General features: G+C 45.9%; 3 protein-coding genes across 3 annotated transcripts; 1 reads left to right on the top strand and 2 right to left on the bottom strand.

The window, feature by feature from the left end:
- Nucleotides 1–3,462: 3,462 nt before the first annotated feature.
- LOC136495888 (uncharacterized) lies at nucleotides 3,463–4,152 on the top strand. Its single transcript, XM_066491685.1, has 2 exons — nucleotides 3,463–3,905; nucleotides 3,984–4,152. The coding sequence occupies exons 1-2, from the start codon at nucleotides 3,463–3,465 to the stop codon at nucleotides 4,150–4,152; spliced, it is 612 nt and encodes a 203-aa protein (XP_066347782.1).
- A 315-nt stretch (nucleotides 4,153–4,467) lies between these two features.
- Nucleotides 4,468–5,989, bottom strand: LOC136498377 (probable long-chain-alcohol O-fatty-acyltransferase 5). The gene has a single exon (XM_066494314.1). The coding sequence runs from the start codon at nucleotides 5,725–5,727 to the stop codon at nucleotides 4,702–4,704; it is 1,026 nt and encodes a 341-aa protein (XP_066350411.1). The 5' UTR covers nucleotides 5,728–5,989; the 3' UTR covers nucleotides 4,468–4,701.
- A 3,632-nt stretch (nucleotides 5,990–9,621) lies between these two features.
- Nucleotides 9,622–11,070, bottom strand: LOC136496737 (peptide methionine sulfoxide reductase A2-1). The gene is made up of 2 exons (XM_066492495.1): nucleotides 10,666–11,070; nucleotides 9,622–10,046 (listed from the first exon to the last, which is right to left on the bottom strand). Exons 1-2 carry the CDS (start codon nucleotides 10,987–10,989, stop codon nucleotides 9,810–9,812), a joined length of 561 nt encoding a protein of 186 aa, XP_066348592.1. The 5' UTR covers nucleotides 10,990–11,070; the 3' UTR covers nucleotides 9,622–9,809.
- Between the last annotated feature and the right edge of the window lie 15,502 nt (nucleotides 11,071–26,572).

The raw sequence follows: 26,572 nt of genomic DNA on the forward strand, positions 1-26,572 counted from the left end.
GTGCTGCGTGCATCACGGTTGTGGCCGAGACATTGGTGCACTGGAATAGGGGTGCGCTGCCTACCGCCTGGCGGTGTTTGGTGTATCGACGCGTCCTTGGCGGGACACACCGAGGGCGTGTGTTGGCTGGCGTCGAGCTCGCATCGCTGAGACAACGAGCTTTCCGCCTGTTGTGCCACCGCACGCTCGAGCAACGTGTGGATTTCTCGACGGGCCCAGCGATCTTCGGACGTCGCGGCCTCTGGAAGGCCAGTGAAGCAAGGCCGTCGCAGCGGCGATGTTCTGGCTAGCCCGAGCGAAGTGAGGGAGGGTCCCATCGTCGGTGAGGATCCTCTGGTGCACATTACGGGCCGTGGCGTGTTCGTGCCCACCGTCTCCGCGACGCTTGATTTCCTCATCGATCTTGCGGTACTCCCGAACGAGCTGTTGTCCGGCGTCATCGATCTCCAGCTTCCACGCTCTCAGCGGCTCCATCCTTACGTGAGATGGGGCCACCGCCTCCCCTTTGGTTCTAGCATCGGGGTTGTCTGTTGGGTAGCCTCCCCCTTGGAGACGCTTTCAACATGCCCCTCAAAGGTTTCCGCCACGAAGCACTCCCGGGAAGGGTGATGGCTCCCTCTGCTGGAGCCAGAGCTGGAGGATGATTCTGGCTCGGTGAGGAGTTTGTGGAGAGTCTCTGTGTCGTGTTCGATTGCCCCCATGAACTCGCTGTCCGTGGGAGGCTAAATCATGCGTAGTGCCACAAAGTGGCCAGCGGTCGCCGCGGCGTTGCGAAGACTGAACAGAAACACTGTCAGGGCGCTCTGTGCGTGGCGTTCCGGAGAGAGGAGCCCCTCCCCGGAAGGTTGCGCCGTGTCGTTGTCGTTGGAAAGGGCGAGGCGACGCTGGTCCTCCTTGGGCTGCTGGAGCCCAAGGGAGGCGCCGAGGTGGCGCCCAAGCCTCTGGACGTCGAGGACGATGGGGGGAGAGATTGGATGGCAATGTGAGCTCGTACCAACTCTCCTCCCACCGTGACAATGAAATCTACGTTCCCGAAGCGCACATGTGCGCCTAGGACCTAGCTGATGTTGTAGTTAGCCATCCATGGCCTGGTTCGGAACGCGCAAAGGCCCCTACCTGGCGCGCCAACTGTCGGTGTTTTGAACAAGCGTCGATGAGTAAATTTATAATTGATGCGCGTTAGGCCCGGATAGTGTGCTAAAGGACACAAGGTTTATACTGGTTTGGGCTGAATGTCCCTATGTCCAGTCTGATGCTGCTCGTGTTATTAGCGCTGAATACGGTTCGTAGTAGGGGGTACAAACGGTCAAGAGAGGGACGGGTCCCAGGTCTCTGATGGAGGGGTTGAAAGGATGCCAAAGGCCTGGCGGTGGCTTGGCTGTATATGTGGAACTAAGTTCTCTATGAGCTCAGTTCTTATGTGAGTGGTCCGTTGAAAGTCGATCTCTTTGGTCGTCCTTTTCTAGGCAGGGAGCCCTACCCTCCCTTTTATAGACGAAGGGAGGAGCAGGGTTTACAGATGGGTGAAAGAGGAAAATACCAAGGGTATAGAAGGTCCTTCGAAGAGCTCGGGTCTTCCTTTTTCTCCAAGCCAGCCTCGCAGACATTGTCAGCTGGTGTCAAAGGTTGGCACATTCGTCGGGGTGCCTGTGTGCTGATGACGCTGCGCCTTTACTTGATCTGCAAGTGGTCACGTCCCATCCCGCCTCCACGGGCGGTGTGTTGGGCTGAGATGTTTTCCCACGGCCCTGTGGGCGCGGACGGTGCGGTGACCGCTCGTTCATTACTGTAGAGGATGGGAGGTCCTCCTTGAACTGTAGTGGTTGTCCTATGTTGATGTCTGGTTCCTCACCCGAGGGTTGAAGGCGGCGCCTACAACACTGTAGGGTGAAAAGAACGCGCCTACAACACTATTCGGGCTTTGTCATGTCTGGCAGGGCCTAAAGCGCCCGTCCCGTCGTACCTCGATGGTACTTGTTAGTGGCACAGGGCATGGTCCTTGCTGCCACGGTTTGACTCTAACGTCCCGTCTTACCCTGCTCCTGCCATCACGGAGGGGAAGGGCGAGGGCGTCAGGTGAAGCAATGTTCAGTCCTTGTCGGCCAGACGAGCGAGGCCAGCCCTTGGTCGTTTGGATGGGGCGGAGCCCGCCCTTAGACGTTGGGCGGGGCGGAGCTAGCTCCCAGACGTCGGGTGAGGCGGAGTCTGGCCCTCGGGGGTCGGGCGAGGCGGAGTCTGTTGCGCTCCTGTCCGATTGGAAGTGTCAACGGTGTCTATCAGTTCTATCTCATTGGGTACCCTAGTATTAGGTCCCCGACACATATCGACTACCCTCGCCAATATGACCAAGAAGTCAACCAAGATATTAAAGCACACATTAACAACCTCCGAGATGCACGACGTCATATCAATGGGCGCCGCTTCTCTCGCCTTGAAGAGGAAGTTCGTCGGCGTCAAGAATACTAGCAAGAGTTCGGTAATCTGGATGTAGCCCTCCAACCACTTAACGCCGGCAATGCTGTAGATCCCGACGGTGACGATCCCGAAGGGCCCCGAGCATTCACGAGAGCACTCCGAACACTACAGTGCCCCCGTGGTTTTAAAATCACCGGGGTCAAGCCCTACGAGGGGCGGATGAACCCCACACAGTGGCTACAAGCTTATGCCACCGCTGTGCGCGCCGCCAAGGAAGACACCAGTGTCATGACGAACTATCTTCTCGTCATGTTTACACCAGCCGCGATGAATTGGCTCATGAGCCTCGCCCCGGATTCCATCGGATCTTGGGAACAGTTGAAGAAGGTCTTCATCGATAACTACATGGCTACGTGTACTCGGCCGGGCACTAAGCACGATCTGAATCGCATCTATCAGAAACCGTCCGAGCTCCTCCGTAGCTACATCAGATGATTTTCCGAGATGAAGAATTCTATTCCCAACATCACGGAAGCAGAAGTCATCACCGTCTTTGTCAGAGGACTCCATCACCGCGACCTCCGCTCTAAATTCAATCGTAAGCCGCCAAAGGGGATTGGCGAGATGATCACGACCGTCGATCAGTACGTTGACGCTGAAGAGGCCGAAGTTCGCTTTAATGAGGATATGGGCACTCACCGCCTAACTCGCCGCAGCGACGAGCGCCCCGAGGAACGATGCCACGGTGACCGCCGCTACGACGACCGTGGCCACCATCAGGACAGTGGCCATGATCGGCCGGAGGGGTCCAAAGCCAGTCAACATCGTCGCCGTCGACCAGACCACAAGAGTAGCGTATTACGTTATGCTGACGGCCTGAACCTTCTTGTTCTTGATTACGCGCACCTCTACCGATCAATCTACCTTCGTGGGATACCTCTCGAAGGACTGCCGACGATATTCTATCGACATGGAGGGTGATCGCCGACGCTTGCAGCTTGACGTCCGACCTAGCAAGGGATCCTCGACACGCTGGACCGTGAACCGATGATCAAGGACGACGGTGACGAAGCCAGCGAACCGAAGAAGAAGAGGAAGCAGCAGAAGGAGATGAAAGGCGCGATCGAGTTCAGGAACGTGTACTTCAGCTACCCGACGCGGCCGGAGATGAGCGTGCTCCATGGGTTCAGCCTCGAGATAGGCGCGGGGAAGACGGTGGCGCTCGTCGGACCGAGCAGATCCGGCAAGTCCACCGTCATCGGCCTGATCGAGCGCTTCTACGACGTGCAGAAAGGCTCGGTGCTGATCGATGGCAGGGACATCAGGAGCTGCAGCCTGGCACACCTCCGGTCGCACATCGCGCTCGTCAGCCAGGAGCCGACGCTGTTCTCCGGCACGATCCATGACAACATAATGTACGGCGACGAGCACGCCACCGAGGACGAGGTGACCAGCGCCGCCAAGCTTGCCAACGCCCACGAGTTCATCAGGTACAGATTCTGCAGCTGGTTGTGCACCTCTTTGTTCGGTTCTTCACCTGAAACTTATTGATTCCGTCCGTGTCGCAGCGCGATGGAGGGCGGCTACGACGCGCGCGTCGGGGAGCGCGGGGCGCAGCTGTCCGGCGGGCAGAGGCAGCGGATCGCGCTGGCGCGAGCGATACTGAATAACGCGCGAGTCCTGCTGCTGGACGAGGCGACGAGCGCGCTGGACACCGTGTCGGAGAGGCTGGTGTAGGACGCTATCGACAGGATGCTGCAGGGGAGGACGTGTGTGGTCGTGGCGCACCGCCTCTCCACGGTGCAGAAGGTCAACATGATTGCGGTGGTGAAGGGCGGCAAGGTGGTGGAGAGAGGGCGGCACGCGGAGCTCATCGTCGCCGGACGTGGAGGGATGTACTACAACCTGATGAAGTTGCAACAGGGTAGATCGCCGTGCCTGAGTCCTAAGTAAACAAACATCCCTTTTTAGGTGATGTTCTTGTGTAACAAACTAGTTAGACTGGTCTGTCAGCATGTGCAAGCAATCTTGGATGATTAATTAGACATATAAATAGGTCAGCAACTACAAAAAAGTTGTACATTATCTAAAAAAACATACAAAGTTGTTGAACACTTTGAACTACAATTTTCATCTAAATTTTTCCTCATCCGAATTTGCAAGAATATTTCTGAACTTTTCACCATCCCACGAGGAAGTGCAAACAGATGCTCACTTTTCATGCCACAAACATAAACCTCGGAGACAAGCACGCTGGACGCGCACCGCACCCATCCGGCACACAGTTTAGGACCAGCTTGACAAGATTGACCAGGCGGAGTCGACCGCCAAGCCCGCGGCGTCCCGCAGGAACGCGACCATGGCCTCGCTCTCCGCGATCACCTGCTTGTCAGCGCCGGGCCTCGTGATCGGCGGAAAGAAGAGCCAGAAACCCGTCACGCCCACGAACGCCAGTGTCAGCGGCGTGGCCAGGGCGCGCGGCGGGCGCGACCACCGCTCGTGCGCGGCCCACCACCCCTCCGCCACCGCGCACGCCCCGTGCAGCGTGAAAAACGCGGCCGCCTCCCCCGTGGGCGGCAGCAGCGTGATGTAGGAGAACATGGCCTCGTGCATCAGGCCCGAGACGACGAACGCGGCTAGCACACCCGCGGGGGCGCCGAGGCGCGCGCGCACGGGGCGGAACACGCACTGGCGGAGCAGCGCCGGCACGGAGAGGTTCCACCTCCTGCCCCAGAAGTCGCGCAGCGAGGCTGAGAGGTAGGGCCGGTCGAACTGGGGCTCCAGCTCCAGGCCCACCAGCGCGCGCGACGCCGCCGCGGCCGCCGCCAGGACGAGCTCCAGCGCCAGGTACACGTGCACGGAGTAGAGTGTGAGCAGGACGTACCCGTTCATCCGCTCCTCGTACCGGTACAGCGACACGATGGCCGCGAGCAGCGCGGCCATGACGGCGGACTCCGCGAGCCCCAGGCCCGGCCTCGCGGCGGAGCTCTTGGGATCCCTTAGCGTCACGGGGAAGGTGGCGATGGCGACGAAGGTGGGCAGCGGGAGGGTCGGTTGGAGCGGGCCCTGGCCGCATGCGAGGAGCAGTAGTTTGAACTCGGCGGCCCAGGCGAGGAAGAACCCGGAGATGGCGCGCGGGTGGAGCGCACGGAAGGCGAGCGGGAGGAAAGGCAAGATGGCGAGCACCGGGAGGAACGCGGCAAGGCGGGGCAGGCCCGGGCGGAGCCGGCGCGCCGTGAAGCGGGCGTAGCCCATGCACGCGATCACCGCGGCCGCGACGGTGGCGAGGCTGCGCAGGTCGTCGGCGGCCATTTCTGCTGGAGGTCAAATCTGACGAGTGTTTCGGGTGGGCATTTACATATTTACTATGGTTACAGATGACATCTTACATTTAAGACATAAGTTCTTGATATAGTCCCTTTTACATCACTCATATCATAATTATGATAAATATGTAAATAATCCCCCGACGCAGGAGCACGAACCAGATCGGGAATTTGGGGTGGGGTTCCTTCGGGTTGGCCCCACGCCATTTAAAAACGGGTGCTAAACGTGTCTTGACCTTCTTGTATGGGAATCTTCCGAGGAGATTATAGTTACTAATGATAGTCCTTAGAGCATCTCCCAGAGACTTTCTAAATCTCTCTAAATTATTATTTAGAGAGTCATTTACTTAAAAATTGTTTTCTATAACTTTTCACTCTCCAACAGTTTTTCTATATCTCACGCGCGCTCTGAAGAGTCATTCTCGTCTTCTAATTCTGCCTAGCGAAAAATCCAGAATAGAAAATAGCTATATTTGGATGACCATTTAGAAAAGATGTTGGAGGGTAGGTTCTCACTAAAATCTCTTTTCCTAGCATTTAGGAAGGATATGGAGAGTATCTTAGAGATAATCTTATGTTTCAAATCGTAAGTAGTTTTGGATTTGTCTTAACTCAATCTTTTTTTTAGAAAGTCATATTAACTCTACAATAGTAAAATAAAATACACTATCAAAATATATTTCATGTTATATAATATATCTGATAAATTATTTTTGATGATAAATTATTTTTGATTTTATATATGTTTATGTATTTTTCGATACACTTGGTTAAAACTAGTGAAATTAATCGTGACTTAGGACAAAATTAAACCGACTTTTAATTTGGAATCTTATCACAAGTCAGTTAGTAATTGATATATTATGAATCTTTACTCGCAAAAAAATGATATATTATGAATATCTGTAACATTGAGCTCTGAGCATATGTATGTTTCTATCTCTGTTCTTTATTTGCCGTTGTCAGCAAAATATCATGTGTGTCACCAAATTAATGTTTGTCTTGGCACCTAAATAATGGCTATGATACTAACCTTCTAATTAATATAATCCATAATACCCTATAGATATTAGTATATATAATCTCGTGCGGTTGAACTAGTTGCTACGTCTAAATTTTCTAATACATGTTTCTTTTTTACATCAGAGTAGCCATGCTTTCTGGGCTTGCTTGGTTCGTGACCAAAATTTGCCATGTCAAAGTTTTGGCAGTCAAAAGTTGGGTAAAAAAGCTGTCAAAGATTTGACAAGCCAAATATAAGAAGTTGGCAAGTTTTGGTAGGCAACCAGACACTAGTCAAAATCATGGCTTGCCAAATCCTTTGTTTGGTAAATTTTGGAAGTGAACTAAACAGGCTCTTTATTTAGCCATTTACCATCTAATACTTTGTCCAATTAATAATATAAGTCAATATAGATTTATTCTTAAATAGTTATAACTTTAACTAAATTTTCACCAAAATATATCTTAAATGACAACTTAATAATGACATCGCTATATTTATTATGGAAACATTTTTCATAATAAATCTAACGGTGTTAGTATTTAATTTGTCAATCTATATAATTTGTGCACCCTGAAAAATGTCCTGCAAGCAGGCTCGAGCCTGGTTGGCTAGCTCGTGTTAGAGTTGAGCTAGCAACCACGGTTTGAATCCCCGTGTGCACGGCATTAAGCCACCTCATATGGCCGGGGTTTCGACCCTATTAGTTTTTTTTAAAGTTTAAAAGTAAGTTTATCTTAAGATAGGAGTACGTGTTTTACAAAATGAAAGTAGATTTACAAAACTGATTTTTCTCGCTCAACCCTCTTTCTCTTTCATGTAGATAAGAGACTATTGTGTGACACCTTTTTATAGACTAGCAAATATACCTGTGCGACACTCACGTATTTACGAAAAATATTTCAAATGCAATGGGAATACTAATTGAATTCTCGATATATCAGTTCATATATATCATAGGCAAAACATGTTTCACATTAATATTTTTGGCTCGTATAAATATGTTTTGCACTAATATTTTGGCTCGTATGGGCGTCATAGTCCTTTTTGGTCGTATGGGTGTCAGAGTCCTTTTTAGCTTGTTTCGGCGAACATGATAATTTGGCTCGTATGGGAGTTGGAGTTTTACATCTGACGTGTATTATTTTTCTTTGTTCGAGGTTTAGGAGGAATCTTGGTTGAGTATGAGTCTTACATCTTACATGTAAGATCACGGATGACGGATGGCTCATATAGCACGACGTTTACATCGAACGGTTATTATAGAGGGAGAACCTCCTAAAAAAACTCGCTCTTTTATAGTGTGACTCTTTCTCTTCCATGTAGCAAATATGCCCGTGTTTACGAAAAATATTTCAAATGCAATGGGAATACTAATTGAATTCTCGATATATCAGTTCATATATATCATAGACAAAACACGTTTCACATTAATATTTTTGGCTCGTATAAATACGTTTTGCACCAATATTTTGGCTCATATGGGCGTCAGAGTCCTTTTTGGCTTGTTTTGGCGTTGGAGTCCTCGAACATGATAATTTAGCTCGTATGGGCGTTGGAGTCTTATATCTGACGTGTATTATTTTCCTTTTTTCGAGGTTTAGGAGGAATCTTAGTTGAGGAGTCTTACGTCTTACATGTAAGATCATGGATGACGGAGGGCTTATATAGCACGACATTTAGAGAGAGAACCCCTAAAAAACTCGTTCTTTTATAGTGTGAGATGAGATGATAATATATGAAGTTTACTATTGGAGAACTCCTAATCTTCATCACACCTCTCATGTACTCCAATAGTAAACTCATCACACTATTGGAGTACATCAATGCTTCATGGTGCCACACCTAAACTGTTAGGGATGGATTACATTTCAGTGAGTTAATAACTGTCAAACTTCGATCTCTTGTTGGAGAGCGGCAGGCAAGTGGTGCAACAGTACTATAACAGTGTGACGCCCCGCTACGGCGAGGAGGGGAGGCTAGAGTCGTCACTGGAGCTTGTGTTCTGTCAACGATGTTTGCGGAGGTCACCATCAACAGATTAAAAATATAGTCAAGACTATTAGGTGTGCTTGTGAAATCATCTCATTCTAGCTAATTGAGGTGGTGTATCATGAGTTCATTACATGATTTTCGTAGAACAACAACACTCCTTATTCTTATATAAATTATTAGTTTGAGAAGAATGATATGGTGATGAACCGGCTCATTCCATTGCACACACAAAAAAAAGACAAGTGAGATGGAGCAACCCTTCTTAAACCAAACACTTATATCTTCATTGGATGGTTAGGAGAGGAGAGAGGACAGCTAGAGATTGATTTGTTTTCAGGCTGTCCATCTTAGCATCTCGTAATCCTCATGACTCAAGACCACTCTCAGCTGTTCAGAGGATGAGAATCATCATATTGGATGCACTTTGCTGTCATTTTTCGAAGTCAAAATGTTGCTGAACCTGAAATTCATAATGAAAGTTAGAATATTTTAATTGAGAGCAAATAAATCGCCTTGGGAGAGACCGAGAGGGGATCTCAAATCTCCGAGTTGTTCACTGTTCGAAATTCGAAAGCACAGCAAAGGCGTTATTCACGGCGCATCCAAGCAAGGAACATCACAGCCTTGACCGATGGCTCCAGATGTCCCCTGTCAGCCTGTCTTGGTGTGCTTGTGGTCACCAGATTGTTATGGTCACCAAAGCGTCATGAACAGCACATCTGACCAGAGTTAAGCTGAACCTACCCGTAATTCATTTCAGCGTGGCAGATGGCCAGTGCGCAGTTGGCAAGGTCCATCGTGTCTGCCCGTGCGTGATCCTATTATGAATTAGTAGTATTATGAAACAAACCTTCTTCACAGTTCCAGCACAAAGCATCAACGTATAATAACCTTCACCATCCATGCGTTTATTCCAGCACAACTGCACAAGCATCAACATAGACCTCTGAACAGCATGTATCACGATTCACAACACAACGTCATCTTGGATTACGATACAACGCAACAATGCAGCAGCACAATTCATTCACGGCGTCCGGTGCTGGCTGGGGCCTGGGGGGCGGGGGGCGTCAGCCGTAGCAGCGGATGGGATCGCTGCAGCGCTTCTTGGCGGACTGGCCGCCCTTCTCGAGGTACTGCTGGTGGTACTCCTCGGCGGGGTAGAACCGCAGCGCCGGCAGGACCTCGGTGACGATGGTGTCCTTCCACTCCTTCTGCTTCGCCGCCAGCGACTCCCGCGCCAGCTTCTCCTGCTCCGGCGTGTAGTAGTAGATGCCCGACCGGTACTGCGTCCCGACGTCGTTGCCCTGACGGATAAACGCATTGGAGCAAGCAATTAAACAGGGTAGAAATGATCGGTTATGAGTGGCCGTCATCCTCCAACAACAAAAAAAACGTGGGTCGGCGGTGTGTTTCATTTACTTATGGAATCAAACGAATGACTGGCTAAACGACTACACAAGGATGCTGATGTTAATTGTCAGGTTTCATACTATTAACAGCCGCTTGTCTATCGCTATCCACGTTTCTTTTGATGAATGAATATGATGCTTCTCTACAAGACATCGACTGATGCTGACTTGTTTACCAATATTGGTTGGGATCGATTATCGATAGTATTTCTGAATTTCACCCGCATTAGCATGAACAGCGAAGTCAACGGTTTGGGGGTACTCCTACATGGTGTAATAAAGAAGCAGAGATCGTGTTCAACGGTTCCGAAAGGCGCAACTTGGCGTATCCTATACCGCGGAATCGAACAGAGTGACCAGGTCCATTGAACCTGGCTTGCACTTGCAGTGGACCCCCAACCAGCCCTGCCACGCCGGCGACAGGATCGATCGGCTGTGCCGGCGCCGGCGCGGCGGTGCCAGAGAGAGAGAGACAGAGACAGAGCGTGGGGTTTTTCAGGAAACGCGGGCACACCTGTCTGTTGAGCGTGGTGGGGTTGTGCTTGGCCCAGAAGACGTCGAGGAGGACGTCGTAGGGGCAGGCGTTGGGGTCGTAGTGCACGCGCACCACCTCAGCGTGGCCCGTGCCGCCGCCGCACACGTCGCGGTAGGTCGGGGCGTGGCGGTGGCCCTGCGAGTACCCGACCTCCGTGCGCGCCACGCCGGGGAGGCGCTGGTACACCAGCTCCACGCTCCAGAAGCAGCCCGCGGCGAACTGGGCCAGGGCCAGGCCCTCGCCCGCCGGCGCGTCCCCGTCCGGCGCCAGGGCTGGGCTCGCCGCGTCGTCAGCGGTGGACATGGCGGCGCCCGTGGTGGTCCGTCGATCTGTTTGGGGTGGTGGTGGCTTTGTTTGTCGAGGACCCGACTGATGCTTGTTTTGTTTTTCTTTAATGGGCTAGCGTTTTCCTTCCATTTTCTTGGACCCCGCCGGCCGAGCGTCAGCGGTGACGTTTGGCCGGCCACTTGCTCCTAGACACGATCGAGTTGCAGCTAAAGGGACCGATACCCGGATCAGCATTATAATCATTTTCTAGCTAAAAATTAGCCACCATGTTTAAATCGTAAATAATGGGTGTGATATCTGATACTCCTATTCTAAATTATGACATTTTGTACCTTTTTAACATACATAGTATTTGTTATACACTTAGATATACATTATGTCTCAATATATAATAAAAATTATAAATCTGGAAAACCTAAAACGTCTTATAATTCGAAATAGAAGGAGTACATCTCTAACAGCAACGAACTAGAACACCTTTTGTCACTCATTGTTCTTTTTTCTTTCACACTTCTATAATGACTCCCTTCTTAGATCCAGTTTTTGTCACAGGCATAACCTACGCGAGCTTCACTCCACCAAGCATGTAGAAGAGGAGGCTAGGTCCCGAGCATAGATTGATGTGACGAACTCCAGCACAAAGAGTTTGCCCGGCTAGATCTACTTGTCTCGAAGTGGCTATATGGTTGGAATAGTGGTTTGGGGATAGGGGTGGGCAAATATCCACCAAAGCCGATTAACCGAACCAATTTAACCGAAAAAGTTAGTTAACCAATTTTTTTTGATCTATTTGGTTAAGACCTCAGCCCTATTCGGCACGGATGGCAAAAGTGCAGAAGTTTTACATTAAGTATGCTAGACTTGCCAATTCTACGATGTTTGTATGCCCACTTTACTATAACTATATTGCATTTTGTAATTATATTACGGGGGCAACCATAGCCATGGCGAAGGGGGGGAGGGTGCGGGGTAGGATCTCACCAGCCGCGAAGCTCCGGCGAGACCCTACCGCGCCCGCGGCGGGGGACGAATTGGTACGGTCCGGCCACTTGGTGTATGACAGCAAATCGTTGTGCGTAGCCATTAGCCAAGGATCCGTCTAGGTGACATTCAGTTGTGTTAGGCCCTCCTGTCAACTGAATTTTTCTCATGCACTTGCACTGTCTTCTAGCTATATTTATATTGTCTTATTATTATATTTACAATTATTTCTTCAGTGTAATTTATGGGACAGAGTGATGTAATTTGGGGATAACACAACTTATTGCAGATCTCGGAGAAATATATGCCAAATTTTTCAAAAAAGTTTATAAATTATTTCTATGGACTGCAGATACCAGAGAAATATATGTCAAATTGTTCACAAATTGTTGCTAAATTTCAGAAAAAATCACAAATGTTCATAAATTGTGGAAGAGAGGGGGACACGCTCATACAAGCGCCGAGGACGGCCGTGCCAGGGACGCCCGCGCCCACACCAGTGCACGACGGTGGAAGGAGCAGCAGCCGCTGCTGGCGGGGCGGACAGCCTGAGTGAAAGCCCTAGTTTGGTTTTGGATAATTGATGAAACCTAGCACTAACCTTTGTCATGAGTTGTGAAATGAGCTAGGTTGGTGCAATCCAAGCGTGGAGCATGGTGATGAAGTCCATAGAGATGGACATATGTTGAAGATGATCAAGCTCAACTTGGAAAAGAAAAAAAAAGAAAAACAAAAACCGAGATGATCAAGACAAAGGTATATGATAGGTTTTTGTTTTGCACTCAAGACACCATAAAGGGTGTGAGTGACTTAGGATCGATAGCCGTACTATAAAGAGGGAAAATCTTTGGCTAAAAGGTTTATCGAGTGCCACTAGGTGACATGACTTTTGCATATGCATTTAGGAATCTAGTGTGCTAACTTGGTTGATTTCAAATGATTTAGATATGAGAATCTATACTTGGTTGATTTCAATGCTAGAGAAGCTCAATTATCAACATGTTTGCTCACTAAATCTAGCATGGATTGGTTGTGGCATAGAAGGCTTGGTCATGTTAGAATGAAACAATTGAATAAATTGATTAAGCATGATCTAGTTAGAGGCTTGAAAGATGTTACATTGGAGAAGGATAAGCTATGTAGTGCATGTCAAGCCAGAAAGCAAGTTGATAACACACATCCTAAGAAGAGTATGACGAGTACATCTAAGGCATTTAAGTTATTGCACATGGACTTATTTGGACCAACCACACACACTAGTATTGGTGGAAATAAATTTGGATTTGTGATTGTGGATGATTTCACTAGATACACTTGGGTCTTCTTTCTTATTGACAAGAGTGAAGTGTTTGCAACCTTCAAGACATTCATTAAGAGAATTCACAATGAGTTTGAGACCACCATCAAGAAAGTGAGAAGTGACAATGGAAGTGAGTTCAAGAACACAAGAGTTGATTTGTGTGATGAGTTCGGAATTAGGCATCAATTTTCGGCCAAATACACTCTTTAATCAAATGGTCTAGTTGAGAGAAAGAATAGAACTTTGATTGACATGAAGATCAATGTTGAGTGAGTATAATGTGAATCATTCATTTTGGGCCGAAGCAATCAACACGGCTTGCTTCTATAGCAACCGACTCTATTGTCACCCCATGATGGAGAAGACACCTTATGAGCTCTAAAATGGAAGAAAGCCCAATATTGCATACTTTTGGGGTTTTTGTTGCAAATGCTACATATTGAAGAAAGGTACAAGATTGAGCAAGTTTGAGAAGAAATATGATGAAGGTTTCTTACTTAATTACTCAACTACTAGTAAGGCTTATAGAGTTTGGAATTTGGCTAGTGGTACTCTTGAGGAGGTTTATGATGTGGAATTTGATAAAACCAATGGTTCCCAAGAAGAAGATGAGAATCTAGATGATGTGAGAGGCATTCAATTGATCAATGCAATAGAGAATATGGATATTGGTGACATAAGGCCTAGAGAGATGATTGATATTGAAGATGACAAGAATCAAGTGCTCTCTAACTCAAATGTGTAAGCTAGTGGTTCTCGTGATCAAGGTCAAGCAAGTGCAAGTGATGACAAGGTGCAAGATCAACAAGTGGCTAGTTCATCATCTCAACCAAGTGATCAATCAAATAACTTTTACTCAACTACTAGCAAAGGCTTTGTATGGCTTGAAGCAAGCACCAAGAGTATGGTATGAGAGATTGAGGGATTTCCTACTCTCTAAGGGATTTAAGATGGGAAAGGTTGACACCACTCTCTTCACCAAGAAGCTAGGCAATAACTTGTTTGTGTTGCAAATCTATGTTGATGATATTTGTCGGTGCAGAAAGTGACCAACACGTAAATATTTGTAGTTTTGTCGTACGTTGTGATCGGAGGTGGCCTAGCACTCAATGACACAGGGTTTATACTAGTTTAGGCAATGTGCCCTATATCCAGTTTAAGTCGGTCGGTGACTTTATTCCTGAGCCCAGGTGCTCAAAGTTTGCAGTGGGGTTACAAACGAGAAGGAGAAAGATGGGGGGTACAAGAGGTCCGGTCGGACTCTGGTCTGAAGGGCCGAGAGTGATGAGAGCCCTGCTATGTGCTAAGTGTTTGAGCGTGTGCTTGTGGTTTGAACTTGATGGTTCTGTTGCTGTGTCCTAGTGAACTTGATCGATCTGAATGAACTATCTTTTAGGAGAGAGCGCATCCCCTTTTATAGATGAAGGGGATGGCCTTACAAGTGAGAGGGAGAGAGTACGTATACTGCTAAGTCTTGCTGCCCACGTCGGTGGGTACAAGATGATGGTAGACGCCCACAATACTATTTAATGTTAGATGCATGTGGGAGGTTGCATTGTCTTCTTTAGGTATGGCAGACGTCGGTGCCTACCATACTGTTGATATCTAGAGGCATGCAAGGGGTTTTACCATGTTCGCCTGGCACGGTAAATGCCAGCACCCACAACACTGTTGATGCCTCAGAGGCACGTGGGGGGAGCCTTACCCTATTTGTCTTGCATAGGAGTTCATGGCACCCACAACACTGTAGGGAAAAATGTCGGCGCCTACAACATTGCTTTGGTTCTGTCATGCCAGGGAGGTCATAGGGTACTGTCCTGCAGGTGTTCATGGTATGGTCCTTGGTATTGCGGTTGACTTGAGTGCCCCGCCTTACTTTCTCCGTCTGTTTTCTGGTCCTTACCGAGCGGGCTCCCCAGTCGGTTGGTCCCAGTCGACTCTTATTGCGCCAGTTAGAGAAGAGCAGTGAGCAGGGGTTTGGCGCATCCCTAGTTGGAGACGTGGGTTGGAGTCGGAAGTGGTGTTTGGCCAGGCCTTCCGATTGGAGAGGCCGTCCGAAGGCGGGCTAGAGTCGGAGGCGAGGCCTTCCGGTCGGAGAGGTGGGCTAGAGTCGGAAGCAGGCGCCGTTCCTTCTCGGCTAGGCCTTCCGGTCGGAGATTGGATTGCCCTTTTGTGTTGTTTTAGGTATTTGGGCCAGCCCATGAGTTACGCGTCGTTTGCAACGTTGTCTGCTGGGCCGAGCCTTTGCTGGGAAGCTGGTCCATGAGGGACCCCGGGTTTATGAACCCGACTATATCATATTTGGATCAACCAATCAAGATTTTTGTGAGAAGTTTGGAAAGATGATGGCAAGTGAGTTTGAGATGTCTATGATTGGAGAGCTTAGTTACTTGGTCTTCAAATCAAGCAAATGAAGAATGGCACATTTGTGAGTCAAGGCAAGTATATCAAAGACATGCTCAAGAGGTTTGGAATGGATGATGCTAAAGCTATTAGTACACCAATAGGGACAAATAAAACTTGGATAGTGATGCTAGTGGCAACATGTTGGATCAAAAGATGTATCAGTTTATGATTGGAAGCCTACTCTATGTGACCGCATCAAAGCCAGATGTGATGTTTAGTGTATGCTTGTGTGCAAGATTTCAAGCCTCACCAAGAGAAAGTCATTTGAAAGCAACAAAGAGAATATTGAGGTACTTGAAGCATACACAAAATATTGGATTGTGGTATCCCAAAGATGCAAGGTTTGAGCTTATTGGATATTCCAATTCGGATTATGTGGGATGCAAAGTTGAGAGAAAGAGCACATTGGGCACATACAACTATTGGGAAGATCACTTGTGTCTTGGTCATCAAAGAAGCAAAATAGTGTAACACTTTCAACCGTTGAAGCGGAGTACATTTTGACCGGTAGTTGTTGTGCTCAATTACTTTGGATGAAGGCTACTTTGAGTGACTTTGGAATCAAGTTTAAACAAGTGACATTGCTATGTGACAATGAGAGTGCTATCAAGCTCACCAACAATCCGGTTCAACATGCAAGAACAAAGCACATTGATGTTCTTCATCATTTCATAAGAGACCACCAACAAAAAGGAGATATTTGTATTAAGAGTGTGGGCATCGATGATCAACTTGCCGATATCTTCACCAAGCCCCTTGATGAGAATAAGTTTTGCAAGCTAAGGAATGAATTGAACATACTTGACTTCTCCAATATGTGTTGATGCACCCCCACTATATGTCATTCATCCATTGCTAAGGACTTGTTTAGTGCATCTAGTCATTCTTATCATGTCTTAGGCCTATTCATGAAAATCAAATAAATTTGATGCTTGTATGGTACCACTATTGCTTGTATGCTTAAAATGATCTAGTGGTAGCATATGACATGTTTGTGGGCTTGTGAACCTAGTGTTTGATCTAGAGAATGAGCTATAAGTGTTTAACTCAACATGGTGCATGATAACCCTTATTTGGAGGTGTGAAGAAGCTAGCCCTTGGATCAAACCGAGTTAAATATCTTTTGCAAATAATCTAGATTGAACCAAATTAGGAAAATGATCTTCATTTCACATGGTTTTACCCCCAACCTATCTAAAATTTGAGCTCATCTTTTGTGCTAATTATTGACAAAGAGAGAGAGAATTCACAAAGATAGTAAGAGATAGGGGCAGCAAACAAATGAAATGCCATTGTAAGGGGATCGATTAAATTAAAATTTTAAAGCACACAACTAGGAGGATGAAAGCTCTAGTTTGGTTTTGGTGAATTGATGAAACCCTAAGTGCTAACCTAGTTTATCAAGTGATCATGAGATAGGTAGCACACTCCAAGTGGTGAAGCAAATGAAGATTATAGCATGATGATGATGATGCCATGATGATGATCAAGTGCTTGGACTTGGAAAGAAGAAAGAGAAAAACAAAAAGCTCAAGGCAAAGGTATAAACCATAGGAGCTATTTTGTTTTGGTGATCAAGACACTTAGAGAGTGTGATCACATTTAGGATTGATAGCCGTGCTATTAAGAGGGGTGAAACTCGTATCGGAATACGGTTATCAAAGTGCCACTAGATGCTCTAACTCATTGCATATGCATTTAGGATCTAGTGGAGTGCTAACACCCTTGAAAATATTTGTGAAAATATGCTAACATATGTGCACAAGGTGATACACTTGGTGGTTGGCATATTTGAGCAAGGGTGAAGAAGTTAGAGGTGAAAAGAAGTTAGTCTCGCTGGTCACAAGGTGACCGGACGCTGGTCCTAGAAGAACCAGCGCGTCCGGTCAGTTGTAACAGCGGAGACGCTGGCGTCGGTCAAAGGACCGGACGCTGGCAGGGTGTGTCCGGTCCTATTGTCGGGCAGCGCAGTGAAAAGTCACTGAGTGACCGGACGCTGGCAGGGTCTGGTCAAGCATGACCGAATGCGCCGGTCGAGAAAAATCATTTCTGGAACCTTACTGGAAACAACCGGACGCTGGAGGCTGAGCATTCGATCAGTTTGTGCGCTGTGTCTGGTCAACAGATGACCGTTGAAATCTAACGAACAGTATTTGAAGCAGAGGACACATGGCGTGAATCACGTGACCGGACGCTGAGGGCCAGCGTCCAGTCGATCGGACCAGAGCGTTCGGTCACCCCTCGTTGTGCCCAGTGAAGGGGTACAACGGCTCTATTTCGTGGGGGCTTATATTTAAGCCCCATGGCTGGTTGAAGCTCATACCTTTGGCCATTTTCATTGATATAGCAACCTTGTGAGCTTGGCCAAAGCTCTCCCACTCATCTCCATCATTGATTCATCATCTTTGTGAGATTGGGAGAGAATCCAAGTGCATTGCTTGAGTGATTGCATCTAGAGGCACTTGGTGTTCGTGTTTCACTATGGGATTCGCTTGTTACTCTTGGTGGTTGCCGCCACCTAGATGGCTTGGAGTAGCGAGGATCGTCGAGCAGAGGGTGGTGATTGTCTCCAGCTCCGATCGTGGTGATTGTGAGGGGTTCTTGACCTTTCCTCGACGGAGAGCCAAAAGGTACTCTAGTGGATTGCTCATGGCTTGTGTGGTCCTCATCTTGTGTTGGTTGTGCGGCACCCTATTGAGGGTTTGACGTGTGATGCCAATTAGCGCGTGAACCTCCAAGTGAGTGAATCACCACAACGAGGAGTAGCTTGCCGGCAAGCAAGTGAACCTCGGTAAAAAATCATTGTGTTCATCATTTGATTCTGAGGTGATTGGTCTTCATAGTTATTCATTCTTGTGATTGATTGGTTCCTTCCTTGACATGGCGGTATAACCTTCTTGCTCACTCTCTTTATATTACCGCAAACTAGTTGTCAAGCTCTTTAGTGTAGCTAGTTGTGAGAGCTTGTTAGTTTGGTTAGTGTGGCTCTTTAGTTAGCCTTTGAGAGCACATTAACTTAGTGTAGTGACATAGCTATTGTGTGGATAGAAACTATATCAACTAGAATTGTGGTAGGTGGCTTGCATTTTTAGTAGGCTAGCGCAACACTTACTTCGCCTCATAATTGTCTAACCGGTTTGCTAAGTGTTGTTGTAGAAATTTTTTATTAGGCTATTCACCTCCCCTCTAGCCATTAGGACCTTTCAGAGGAGCAAGCTCATAAACTTGTATGTTGCATTTGTATGTGCATTACATATGTTTGCTTGCATGGCACAAGTTTTTAAATTCCCTATCCATGCTTGTGTGGTGTATACTAGGTTGTAGAAAATGATTGAGTAAATGAAAAACTAGCATGCATAGGATAGCTAGATATTTCTTGATCTTTTACAAGTGGTACTAGAGCCTTGCTTCTAATGTTGATCTCACGAGGTATCTAGTTCTTTGTTGTTTTTCAAGTGATATCTAGCAAATCTTGGTACTAAGGATGGTGTTCAAATAGCAACTCCGATTGGTATCACGCTTCAAAGGTCCATTCTTTACACCTTTGCATCATTTGGTAGCTATTACTCTTCCAAACTTCTAATCCATGTATATGTGCAAGCATTCAAATCTAAACTCTTGGCACATATGTAGGAGGAGCTAATACTACCAAATTGGGTTGATGAAACTTGTCCATAACCTTTAGACATGCTAATATGTTTGGGCAAGCAACATAAATCCAAAAAGAATTCATTGAATATCTTTGTAAATAGATTGTCATTAATTACCAAAAATGGGGAGATTGAAAGCCCTAGTTTGGTTTTGCATAATTGATAAAACCTAGCACTAACCTTTATCATGAGTTGTGAAATGAGCTAGGTTGGTGCAATCCAAGTGTGGAGCATGGTGATGAAGTCCATGGAGATGGAGATGGACATATGTTGAAGATGATCAAGCTCAACTTGAAAAAGAAGAAAGAGAAAAATAAAAACCGAGATGATCAAGTGAAGGGTCGAGATGGCGACTAGAGGGGGGGTGAATAGTCTTTTCTAAAACTTAATCGCGTCGGCTAACCGATACAAATGCGGAAATGAAACTATCGGTCTAGCCAAGACTATATCCCGCTATATATATGTTCACTAGCACCTTGCAAAGATAACAATTATGCAACAAAGGTGCCGGACTAGCTAGAGCTCTCCTAAACAATTCTAGGAGCAAGGTTACACAAACCTATGCCACTAGTACTTTAAGCGACAAGGGAGCTCCTACACATGCTAGTAAGCAAAAGCACAAAGCTAACTAAGCTCACTAGCAATGCTCAATAACAAGGCAACCAATGCCTAATTAGAGAGCGCAAATACTTAGCTACACAAACTAAGCAATGTGACTAACAAGGTTACTAAAACCAAATTAGCCACGCAAGGGAGCTACTTCTATGCTACACAAGCAAGAAGGTAATTAGCAAGCTACACAAGCTATCTAATTACAAGAGCAACTACACAAGCTTAATATGTATAAAAGTAATTGCAAGCTTGTGTAATGGGGATGCAAACCAACGGGAAGAACAAGGTTGACACGATGATTTTTCTCCCGAGGTTCACGTGTTTGCCAACACGCTAGTCCCCGTTGTGTCGACCGCTCACTTGGTGGTTCGGCGGCTAATTAGCATCACCCGCTAAGCCCGCACGTCGGGCGCCGCAAGAACCTACCCCTTGAGTGAGGGTAGCTCAATGACACGCTTCACTAGAGTTGCTCTTCGCGGCTCCCGCGGGGCGAGCACAATGCCCCTCACAAGCACTTCTCCGGAGCGCCGCACAAGCTTCTTGCGGGCTTCCACGGAGACCACCACCAAGCCGTCTAGGAGGTGGCAACCTCCAAGAGTAACAAGCACCACCGGCTTGCAACTCGATCACCTAGTGCCACTCGATGCAACCTCACGATGCAATCGCACTAGAATCGCTCACTCACACAATCGAATGATCACTATCAAGTATATGTGTGATGGAGGGCTCCCAAGCACTCACAAGCATGGACACTAAGTCCCCCAAGGTGCTCCACCCCAGCCATGGCCGAGGGCCACTTCTATTTATAGCCCCAAGGGCTAAACTAGCCGTTACCCCTTCACTGGGCAACGGTCGGGACGACCGGACGCTCCGGTCGTGTTGACCGGACGCTGGACCTCAGCGTCCGGTCGCCCACAGACGACCACGTGTCCCGGTTCCAACGGTCACTTGACCTGACCGGACGCTCCAGCTTCAACTGACCGGACGCTGAACCCCCAGCGTCCGGTCGTTTCCAGTAAGCTCCCGAGCATGACCGGACGCGTCCGGTCGAACGCGATCGGACGCAGCCAGCGTCCGGTCACACTCCAGCGACTGCTACACTCCACGTCAGCGCGACCGGACGCAGCCTGCCAGCGTCCGGTGCATTCAGATCCAGCGTCCGGTCAGTTGACCGACGCCAGCATCTTCTCCATTTTCTTCACCCTTGCTCAAGTGTGCTAACCACAAGAATTTGCATCCGGCGCAATAGAAAATAGACATTCCATTTTCCCGAAAGCGCCGAATCCCGCCTCGCAAGCTCGGCGGGAGGGAGAGAGGGACCCAAACCCATCTCAACCCTGCAAACACCACCGCCTTTGTAAATGTGCCAACACCACCAAGTGTACACCACCATGTGTATGTGTGTTAGCATTTTCACAATCATTTCCCAAAGGATGTTAGCCACTCAACTTGCCACGCCACTCGATCCTAGCGATAATACAAAGTTAGATCACTCGAGTGGCACTAGATGACCGATATGCAAACAAGTTTGCCCCTCTTGATAGTACGGCCATCTATCCTAAACCCGGTCATAAACTTCTCTACACACCTATGACCGGTGAAATGAAATGCCCTAGGTTATACCTTTGCCTTGCGCATTCCATTCCATCTCCTCCAATGTCGATGCAACACATGCACCAACACGATCAACAATGATATGATCCACTCCATATCATCACATGATCATATTGGTTCATCGATCTTGACTCTACTTGCTCTTCACCGTTGCCATCGTCCATCGGCGCCAAGTCTCGCTCAAGCTTCACCGCCACGCGGTCCATCACTCCAAAGCCTTCGACTTGCCCTTCACGCTTGCAACCGGTCCATCAAGCCAAGTCTTGTCTTGATCTTCTCCACCTTGATCACACAACTCAATGTCATGTCTCATGTGCAATAAGCTCCTTCATCATCACATGTGTGAGCTTTGCAACATCTCCAAGCCATTTTCACCTTCATGGCATATGTTGCTCACACACATGTACCTGTGGACTAATCACCTGTGTATCTCACATAAACACAATTAGTCCACCTAAGTTGTCACTCAATTACCAAAACCAAACAAGGACCTTTCAATCTCCCCCTTTTTGGTAATTGATGACAACTCTACAAAGATATGGAAATTAAGCTCTTTTGGATTCATGTTGCTTGCCCAAGCAATTTTACCATGTGAAAATGATTTTGGACAAGTACCATAAACCCGAAATGGATAGTATTAGCTCCCCCTACATATGTGCTAGAGTATTTAATTTGAAGCTTGCACATATGCATAGATTGAAATTATGGGAGAGTAAATACTGCAAAATGATGCTAAGGTGTATAGAATAAACCTTTGAAGCGTGTACCAGTCGGAGTTGTACCTTTAAGTTCATCCTTAGCACCATGGTTAGCTAGATATCTCTTGATAATAAAACACTAAATACCTTGTGAGATCAACATTAAAAGCAAGGTACTAGCATTACTTGAAAAGCATACCAAGTGTCTAGCTATCATCCTATGCATGCTAGTTATCAAATCATCATTTAAGTTTTACAACTAGCATACACCACACAAGCATGCATATTGTATCTTAAAGCTTATGCAATGCAAGCAAGCACATGAATATGCATATATCAAATGCAATCAAACAAAGTTCATGAGCTTGCTCCCCCTACTTGTGTGCTTCTCTTGTCCAAGAATTTTGATCCATCTCTTTTCTTCAAATGTTGCTCCCTCTTTGTCCATGTCCAACCTCTATTTCTTTTGTATCTCATCGCTCCCATTGTACAATCTCTCCCCAAGCTTTATATCTTTGTACAACTTCTCCCCCTTTGTCATCAATTTCCATAAAAGGTGTGCTTCTTATTGATGCAAAGGTATGCACTTTTGGGGTAGATGGTTGAGACTTGCATTGTGCATTTTTGATGGACATTACTTGGTTGTTGGAATGACACTACATGTAGATACCATTTTGAACTTGTAACTTGTACTACTTGTATCTTATCATTCTATGTATGGGTCATCCATTTTATTTCACTTAAGCTCTTGTAGGTGAGGGATGCATTCTTCATTTGATGATCACTTAAAGTTGAGGATCACTTGTGGAACCATCATCTACTATGTATAGATACCACTTGTAGGAAGTGAATATCATTTGAAAGAATCTTCTAGTATGGAACCACTTGTTTGATTTATCAATAAAGACCATTTCTTGAACATTTGCTATTTTCATGAGTACCACTTATAGGATATCACTTGTGAGTTGAAACATACTAACTAGATATCCATTTGCATTGTTGTCTTGTGCTTGTACTCTTATCACTATCATGAGCTTCTATGATTGACTTGAACTAAATTGTTTTGCCTAAGCTTTCAAGTCCGGTTTGAACCAATGACAAGCTTCTTCACACCTCTTGCAAGGGTTATCTTGTCAATGTTGTACTTGTCACTTGTTTAGCAATCCAAATTAAATCAAGTACTTGGGTTTACTAGCTCATGAACCAATTCACATACTAACCACTAGATCAAGTAATCATTCAAGCAATAGTGGTAGGCTATGAATTTTAAACATTTCATTTGTAATGCATGATCCTATAAAGCATGTACTATATGCACTAACCGCATACTAGTAAGGGATGAAATGATCATGCACATTACAATGATACCTTTGCTATGTTGGAGTAGAGGATAGTCACATAGATTCCAATTCATTACTCCAATAGCAATGTGAAGTCCAATTATAAGCTTGGTGAAGACCAATAGATACCATTTTGAATTCCATTCTTCACCCATATGAAATGAATACCACTTATGATCAAGTGCACTTTCTTGTTGTGGTTGACTTGCTTCATCTTTTGATCTTAGCTTGCATGAGAGCATCAATATGAGAATACCACTTGAAAATATCATGACTAGCTCTCTTTTGGGTGTTGCTTGCTTTTCTTGATCAATCCATTTGATTGCTTCAACTAAGCATCTTAAATGTCCCTCGGATCACCACTTCCATGTTAGCCTTCCAAGTACCACACTTGGTTTACCTACACATAGGCGGCAAGCCCCTACACTAGGGAGAAGTGACCTCTCTCCAAGAACCATTGTTGACACTCACTTGAAATAACTTGATTGATTGATCCAAGTGATGGACTTATCTTGATGAGTAACCTTGATTCCTTCTTTAAGTCCTTTTCTTTCTACTTGTTTAAGTCATTTTCTTTCTATCAAATGATCTCCAATCACAACTAGAACTTAAACTTTATCTTCATCTTGCATTTGATCTTGATCTTCTAATTTGAGTACCAAAAGTGTGCAAAGTACACTTCTCAATCAAATGGCCTTGTACTCATATCTTGTCATGCTTCTAGATCATTTCAAAACCAAATTTAGGTACCTCAAACACTTGTAAACATGTTTCCAACTTGAGGACCTTTTAATCAAAGTGACTCTAGATCAATCCAATACTTGTCACTTTTATGGCAGATTCTGTACTCTCCAAAGAACTAAGCATATTTCTCAAAGTACAAATCTAAATACTATGAAATTTGGTGGAGATGAGCTTCACTAAGTTATCTAGCAGCCATAAAAATTTTAGCTTCATTTGATCTCATATGGACTGCTAAATTTTAATTCTTCCACCACTGCTACATGCTGAAAACTGCTGCACTATAGCTGACAAGAACCACTCCAAAACCGAAGCATTTCTTATCCAATTTCCATGAAATTTCTACAGCATCTTATACCATAAGTCTAGAGCATGTACACCAATTTTCATGCCAATCCAATAAGTTTTCAATACTCAAACATGGCTATGATCACAGCTAGCTCAGATTTTGAATATAGGACAGATTTCAAGCAATTGAGCTATACTTCATCAAATATGAATCAAACTTGATACTAACTTGTTTGAATACTTCCATAAGACATATATCCATTCAAATCACTTACTAAATGTCATCTCATGAATTTATCCAACACAAATCAATTCAAACTTGATTACTAAGCAATTATCCATTGAAACATCTCATAGCAAGCAACATTGCATATTTATCTAATTCAATTAACTCATATGCACCCAAATGAAATGATCAACTAGAGATATACCTTGCTTAGCTCATGATCATCCAACTAGCAAGCTTCAACTCAATTATTTGCAAGTCATCAAATATATCCAATGAATTACCAACAACTTGAAATTTACACTTGTATGTTATAGCACATTTGGACTTCACTTAATTTGTCATGGCATTGGGATTGGATGTGCACTAAGCTTCATATCTTGACTCAACATATGATGAACAATGTGAGATCAATTGAATCAAGTCTCCAATGCCGATGGTACCTACACACATTCATCCACTTTTTGATGGTACCCAAACAAGTTTGGGTCCTCTCAAGTTAGGAGCAACATACTTAGGCAATGCCTTTGTATGAGTAGCGGGATGTTTTGCAAGTGCAACCAATGAGGTACCATTGCCATCCTTTCTAAGCATATCATGATCATCAATTGAAATAGGCTTAGAAATTTTACCTAGGGGACATGAATGTGCCATGTGTCCCCTTTCCCGGCATGAGTAGCACTTTCTCTTTGCTTGAGCCTTCTCTTCTTTGCTCATGTGGTGCTTCTCATTGCCTTGCCTCTCATGGATTGCTTGAGCCTTCTTCTCAAGCTTGTTAGGACACTTAGAGGCAAAGTGTCCCGTACTTCCACACTTAAAGCACTTGATGTGAGCATAGACTTTCTTCTCATTGTCATTCTTACTCATCATCTTGGCATCTTGAGTTTGCATTGGATGCCTTGCCTTTCCACCCCTTCTTGTTTTCTTCTTCTTTATCATCAAATCACCACCATCTTCATGGTTGATCTTGATTTGCTCTTGGGGTGTCTTCTCTTGCTCAACTTGTGGCTTTGGTTGAGGCTTCACTTGTTGCTTCACCAATTCCTTGGTTGGGCACATCGAGGTAAGATGACCCCAAGTGCCGCACTTGAAGCACTTGACATGCTTTAGCCTCTCTTCTTCTTTTAGCTTCTTGAGCTTCTCGATGTTAGGGCAACCATTTGCAAAGTGTCCCACTTCATGACACCGGAAGCACATGGTATGAGAGAGCTTTCTTTGTTGTAGCTTCTTCATCTTTCTTTCTCTCTTCATTTCGCCCTTTGTCATCTTCTTCTTGAAGCCAAGGCCACACTTGTCACCATAATTTCTTTGAGTTTTCAACATATGCTCAAAGGTGACTTTTGAGTTGTAGCACCTCTCTAACTTGTTGCTCAATTTCTTCACTTCATTTTTGAGCTCATTGTTCTCCTTCAAAAGGTTAGTCTCACAAGACATAGAAGTAGAACAAGCATCTATATGTGAAGAGCATGGCATATCTAATAAACCATCACAAGAGGTGGATACATGCTTCTTGACTACATCACAAGGGTTAGCAACAACATGTGATTGATCATTTGACCCATGTGATGAGCTCTCATTATTTTTAAGTTTCTTTGTAAATATTTTAATGAGAGAAGCTTGTTTTTCTAATAATTCATCATGAGATGCAAGTAGTGTCTCATGATTCAATTTAAGCTCATCAAGTGAAGATTTATAAGCATTATTTAATTTCTTATGTTCTTCACAAAAGTTCTTTAGAAATG

Source organism: Miscanthus floridulus, chromosome 12 (genome assembly GCF_019320115.1).
Source record: "Miscanthus floridulus cultivar M001 chromosome 12, ASM1932011v1, whole genome shotgun sequence".
Classification (NCBI taxonomy): Eukaryota; Viridiplantae; Streptophyta; class Magnoliopsida; order Poales; family Poaceae; genus Miscanthus; species Miscanthus floridulus.